Source organism: Culicoides brevitarsis, chromosome 2, assembly GCF_036172545.1.
Source record: "Culicoides brevitarsis isolate CSIRO-B50_1 chromosome 2, AGI_CSIRO_Cbre_v1, whole genome shotgun sequence".
Lineage (NCBI taxonomy): Eukaryota > Metazoa > Arthropoda > Insecta > Diptera > Ceratopogonidae > Culicoides > Culicoides brevitarsis.
In genome coordinates this window covers 7,188,736-7,194,735 of record NC_087086.1, presented here as the reverse complement: position 1 = coordinate 7,194,735, position 6,000 = coordinate 7,188,736, and the positions used below count along the sequence as shown (strand labels likewise).

At 24.9% G+C, this 6,000-nt stretch overlaps 2 protein-coding genes across 2 annotated transcripts; both read left to right on the top strand.

The window, feature by feature from the left end:
- The first annotated feature begins 508 nt into the window (after positions 1-508).
- LOC134831653 (antigen 5 like allergen Cul n 1-like) lies at positions 509-2,303 on the top strand. The gene is made up of 3 exons (XM_063845446.1): positions 509-547; positions 1,170-1,656; positions 1,946-2,303. The coding sequence occupies exons 1-3, from the start codon at positions 538-540 to the stop codon at positions 2,184-2,186; spliced, it is 738 nt and encodes a 245-aa protein (XP_063701516.1). The 5' UTR covers positions 509-537; the 3' UTR covers positions 2,187-2,303.
- A 640-nt stretch (positions 2,304-2,943) lies between these two features.
- Positions 2,944-3,931, top strand: LOC134828427 (antigen 5 like allergen Cul n 1-like). The gene is made up of 3 exons (XM_063841404.1): positions 2,944-2,953; positions 3,012-3,510; positions 3,682-3,931. Exons 1-3 carry the CDS (start codon positions 2,944-2,946, stop codon positions 3,929-3,931), a joined length of 759 nt encoding a protein of 252 aa, XP_063697474.1.
- The last annotated feature ends 2,069 nt before the right edge of the window (positions 3,932-6,000 follow it).

Below are 6,000 nucleotides of genomic sequence, written 5' to 3'. Positions count from 1 at the left end.
AAAAAAAAACACGAGAAGAAGGAAAAACGAATGTAATCCGTTTGAAGTGAAGAGAAAAGAAGCAGATGGGAAAAAATACATCTTGAAAATGCACTTGTACGAAGATCGGAACGAAAACGAAGGATTTAAATCAATTTCGAGCAGTTTAATTTTTCTTTCGCCTGTTTTACTGTGCCAGCAATATTTCATAAATTTTGACACGTATGATCGATGATTAGAACTTTTCCACATTTTTAACGGGCAGTAAGGTCTTTACCTTGTTTTCATTACGAAATTTGTTCTTGAATAATGGAAAAAAACACGTGAAGTAATGTCAAGTACTTGAAAAAAATACATTTTTTGTGAATAGAAGACAAATATTGCGTCAATTAGAAGACGTAAAGTTACAAAAATATTTGTTCAAGTGCTTTCATTTATTGTTTTGAATGGAAAAATGCATGCGACAAAAATTGAATAAAAGGCGATGAATTTTACATTGATCTTCAGTTTAAAATATTACAAGCAATTGATAACAATTAACTAAAAAAAATTAAAAAAATGAAATTTTGTGAGTTTTTTAAAATAAAACTTCAACAAACAGAAGAAAAAAATATTTAAAAATTAAATTTAAAAAAAATTAATTGAAAAAATAATTCCAAATTATTTTAAATTATTGAAAATTATTAAATTAATTGAAATTTAATAAAATTTTTAATTTAATAAAAATTTAGAACAGTTAATTTTTTTAAGTTTATTTTTTTTAAATTAATTTAATTTAATTAATTATTTTTTTATTAGAAAATAAAAAAAATAAAGAAATAAATTACAATGATTAAATTAATTTATTAAAAATGAATATTTTACTTAGATAAATTTAATTTAAATTATTTTATTAAAAATTAATTTTTAAAAAATTTAAAAAAATAATTAAATTCAATTTTTTATTTTTTTTATTTTAAATTAATTTAATTAATTTTTTTAAAGTGATTTAAAAATAAATTTAAAGAAAAAAAACCATTAACATAAAGTATTAAAAATTAATTAAAATTTAATATATTTAAATTTATTTTGATAAAACTTAAATTTTAATTAAAATTTAATTTTAAAAACTATTTTTTAAAAACTAATTTAAATTTTATTATTTTTTTTTTTTATTAAATTTAATTTTTTATTAATCAAATTTTTTTCAGTAATTATCGCCATTTTCGCCATAATTGGCACCGCTCTCGCCCAAACGCAAAACTATTGCGACTCATCTCTTTGTCGATCAGGAGGTCGTCATATCGCATGTCCCGGAGTTGCTGTCAATCGTTGCCCATCTGATGCCAGAGCCATTCCCATGGATAACACAATGAAAAATTTAATTCTCGGCAAACATAACGCCAATCGGAATGCTTTGGCGGGAGGTCAAGTCAATCGTTTCGCAACAGCAGCTGCCATGCCTGAAGTCACGTGGGACGATGAATTAGCTTACATTGCGTCGAAAAATGCCATGCAATGTACTTTTGGGCACGATCAATGTCGCAATACGAAAGCTTTCATGTATGCGGGACAAAATATCGCCTATGCCATGGGAAGTGCTTACACGGATTCGTCATTTGTTGAACAAATGATCAACCTTTGGTGGGATGAGTATAAGCAATGTTCACAAGCGGTGCTTGATAAATTTCAGAACACGTGAGTTTTTATTTTTTCTGAAAATTAAAAAAAAATATTTTAAGTCAAAAGTAAAATTTTTAAGTCAATTCTATAAAAATTACTCTGAAAAATTTTTTTCATAAAATTTATTTTAATAATTTAAAAAAAAAATATTTTTAATTTAAAATTAAAAAAATAATTAATTTTTTTTTTTAAATTTGAAAAAAAATCTCGAAAAAAATTTTTAAAAAATTATTTTTTTTTTTTTGCTTTTTGGCTATTTTTCGAAAAAAAAATTTTTTTTAAATATTTTTTTTTTTATTTTCAGTCAAGCTGTTGTCGGGCATTTTACCGTGATGTCAACTGATCGCACAAACAAAATTGGATGCGCCGCAGTTTTGTACAACAGAAATTACCGAATTTTGGTTTGTAACTATTCATTCACGAATATGATGGGACAACCAATTTACAAGAAAGGATCTGTCAGAAGCGGATGCAAAAGCGGAGCTTCTAACCAATATCCGAATTTGTGCAGTGCTAATGAAGTCGTGAACCCAAATCCGTTTTAAATTGAAGAATTTTTCATTATTTTAAGTTATTAAGTGACTTAAGGCCTTAGGTTTTGTGTGATTTTTATGAATTTTTAAATAAAAATTTAACCATCAAAAATTAAAAGATTTATTAAAGTCGACATGAAAAAATGTATAAAAATTATTAAACACTTGATTAAACAATCGTCACAATTTGTCTAATTTTATGACCTCATTTATGAGAAATGTTTGTTTCATTAAAATTTTGAAAAATCAAACCAAACTTGGGTAAAAATAAAAATAAAATATTTTTTTTAAATAAAAAAAAAATTAAAATATTTTTAAAAAAAATAAATAAAATTTTTAAATTAAAATAATTTTTAACAAATAAATAAATATTTAATTAAAAAAATATATTTAAATAAAATAAAAATATTTTTAAAAAATAATAAATAAATAATTATATTAAAAATTATTAATTAATTATTTAATTATGAAAAAATTATTTTTATAATTATTTTTTTTTTTGTTAAAAATGATCTTTTGTCCTTGAAACAAGAACACGAGCTCACGTCAGAAAATTTTTGATTGACATTTTGCACGAAAAATAAATATTTTGTACCAAAAAACAGTTCAACTTCATCAAAAAGAGTAAAAAAATGTTGACTCAAGTGGTTTTTGTATCAACAAAAATTTTTAAAAAACAAAGTTTCTACTTCAAAACTGAATAAAATATCTTAAATTTTTATCAAATGTTATCAGTTTTCATTGATATTTCATCAAGAAAGGCTTGAAAATGAAACTCTGTAAGTTTTTTCATCAAAATAATTCGAATTAAAAAATAATTAAACTTCTTTTTTTCAGTCATTTCCATTTTTTGTGCCATCGCAGCAGTTGCTGCTGAAAATTATTGCGATCCAAAATTGTGCGAACCCTTTCCAAATTACAATCTTGGTCCCCATATCGCTTGCCCGGGCAATTATCAAAATAAATGCAATGGAAAAGGAAAAGAAGTTCCCATCACTCCAGATTTGAAAAAAGCAATTTTGAATAAACACAATGGCTGTCGCAACGATTTGGCAGGCGGAAGAGTACCGGGATTCAGTTCTGCTGGTAACATGCCCGAGATGACATGGGATGATGAATTAGCCTTCATTGCATCAAAAAATGCCATGAATTGTAATTTTGATCACGATAAATGCCGTTCTACGAGACGCTTCAAGCAAGCTGGACAAAATCTTGCGGTTAAATGGTTATCAGGTCAAACTATGGACGATAAAACGTTCGTTGAGAACGCAATTGACTCTTGGTGGAATGAATATAAACAAGCTGATCAAAGCGTTATTGACAGTTATCATAGCAAGTAAGGATTTTATGAATTTTTTTTTTAATTTTATTTTTTTTTATTTTTAATTTAATTTTTTTTTATTTTAATTTTTTTTATTTAAATTTTTTTTTTTTCAATTTAAAAAAAAATTAAAACATATTTTTTTTTATTTTTAAAAATTATTTTAATTCGAATTTTTAATTTCAGCGGAGCAGTGATTGGACATTTCACACAAATGGCTCATGAAGAAGCCCACAAAATTGGATGCGCCATCAGTATGTACCCCGAGTCGAAGGTTATTTCAGGAAAAAATTGGGATGGAATTACACGCTATTTGGTCTGCAATTATGCCACTACCAATATTAGAGATAGACCAATTTACAAGAAAGGAAGCCCAACAAGTGCTTGCAAAGGAGGAAGATCTAAGAATTATAGCAATCTCTGTAACAGCGAATAAATCTTTATGACATTTTTACATGACTTGTATAACATTGAAGTTACGTTTCACAATTTCTTGAAAAATTTCAAATAAACGTAATAATTTCAATGGTCGAAAATGTTTTATATTTCCTCGAGTATCTAAAATAAAGAAATTTTGAAAAATTTTATATATTTTTGGCAATTTTGAACAAAGTATTATAAAAATATAAAATTTTTTGTTGAAATCGGGTTTTTAAATTTTATTTCAAATCAAGTCAAAATTATTTAATTTCGTAGATTAATTTTTTTATAATTAAATCAAAAAAAGGTACAAAAAAATTTTTTTGAAAATTTTTAATCGAAAAAATCAACTATCAATAATGCGCAAAATTTTTCTATTGTATGAATTTAGTTCGATCTTCAAGATTTTAAAGCTTTTTTTAAATAATTGACGTCATTTTCAATTTTGGTAAAAAATAAAGAAAATATATATGACCAAGTATTTTTTTTTTCAATATAATATATTTATTGTTTATTCTAATCAGTTTTTAATAAAAAATTTTTCAATATAAAAGCTAAAAATTAAAATTGAAAAATTTGTTCAATTTTTCAAACGCGAAATTTTTTTAATTGCTAATTTTAATTTTTTCAATGATATTTTTAATTTTATTGACTCGACAGAAAATTTTTCTGAAATATCGCGGTCAAGTGCATATTAAAAAAATAGAAAAAGTAGTCGTCTAAAGAACGACATACTATACCGCATTTCGATATTACATACATATCTTTATTGTTGTCCTCACTTTACAATTTCATACTCCTCATTTCAATTTTCCGAACTTTTTATCAACTACAGACTTTCCATTGAAATGCATATATTTCATAATTTTGTACCCCTAATTTCACATTTTCGTACTCCTCGAAAAAGAAGAAAAACGGTCATGAAATTTTTCAAGTCAAGTTTTAATCAACTTTCGATGGATTTCAAAGCTAAAATTGAATAAATATTCATTCTAAAGTTCATCTGATTTTTTGCAAGTCATTTTTTGATCACTTTTAAGCCTAAAATTGACTAAATATTCATTCTAAAGTTCATTTCTGTTCATATTGGGTTGATATTTGATGGAACAAAAAAATCAGAGTTTGGAGGTTCAAACTCTGATTTTTTTTGCAAGTCATTTTTTGATCACTTTTAAACCTAAAATTGAATAAATATTCATTCTAAAGTTCATTTCTGTTCATATTGGGTCGATATTTGACGTAACAAAAAATCAGAGTTTGGAGGTTCAAACTCTGATTTTTTTTGCAAGTCATTTTTTGATCACTTTTAAGCCTAAAATTGAATAAATATTCATTATAAAGTTGATTTCTGTTCATATTGGGTCGATATTTGACGAAACAAAAAAATCAGAGTTTGGAGGTTCAAACTCTGATTTTTTTTGCAAGTCATTTTTTGATCACTTTTAAGCCTAAAATTGAATAAATATTCATTCTAAAGATTATTTCTGTTCATATTGGGTCGATATTTGACGAAACAAAAAAATCAGAGTTTGGAGGTTCAAACTCTGATTTTTTTTGCAAGTCATTTTTTGATCACTTTTAAGCCTAAAATTGAATAAATATTCATTCTAAAGATGATTTCTGATCATATTGGGTCGATATTTGATGAAACAAAAAAATCAGAAAAAAACGCTGATTTTTTTACAAAAAAAAAATCATTCTAAAGAGATTTCTGTTTGGAGATATTTGACGAAACAAAAAAATCAGAGTTTGGAGGTTCAAACTCTGATTTTTTTTGCAAGTCATTTTTTGATCAGTTTTAAGCCTAAAATTAAATAAATATTCATTCCAAAGATGATTTCTGATCATATTGGGTCGATATTTGATGAAACAAAAAAATCAGAGTTTGGAGGTTCAAACTCTGATTTTTTTGCAAGTCAATTTTTGATCAGTTTTAAGCCTAAAATTGAATAAATATTCATTCTAAAGTTGATTTCTGTTCATATTGGGTCGATATTTGACGAAACAAAAAAATCAGAAAAACTCTGATTTTTTTTGCAAAAAAAAAATTGAATAAATATTCAGCTGTTTTGGAATTTGTAAAAA

Excerpts from the sequence above, each read along its gene's own strand:
- LOC134828427 (XM_063841404.1), top strand. Across the intron at positions 3,511-3,681 it reads ATTGACAGTTATCATAGCAA|CGGAGCAGTGATTGGACATT; the intron begins GTAAGGATTTTA and ends TTTTAATTTCAG.
- LOC134831653 (XM_063845446.1), top strand. Across the intron at positions 1,657-1,945 it reads CTTGATAAATTTCAGAACAC|TCAAGCTGTTGTCGGGCATT; the intron begins GTGAGTTTTTAT and ends TTTTATTTTCAG.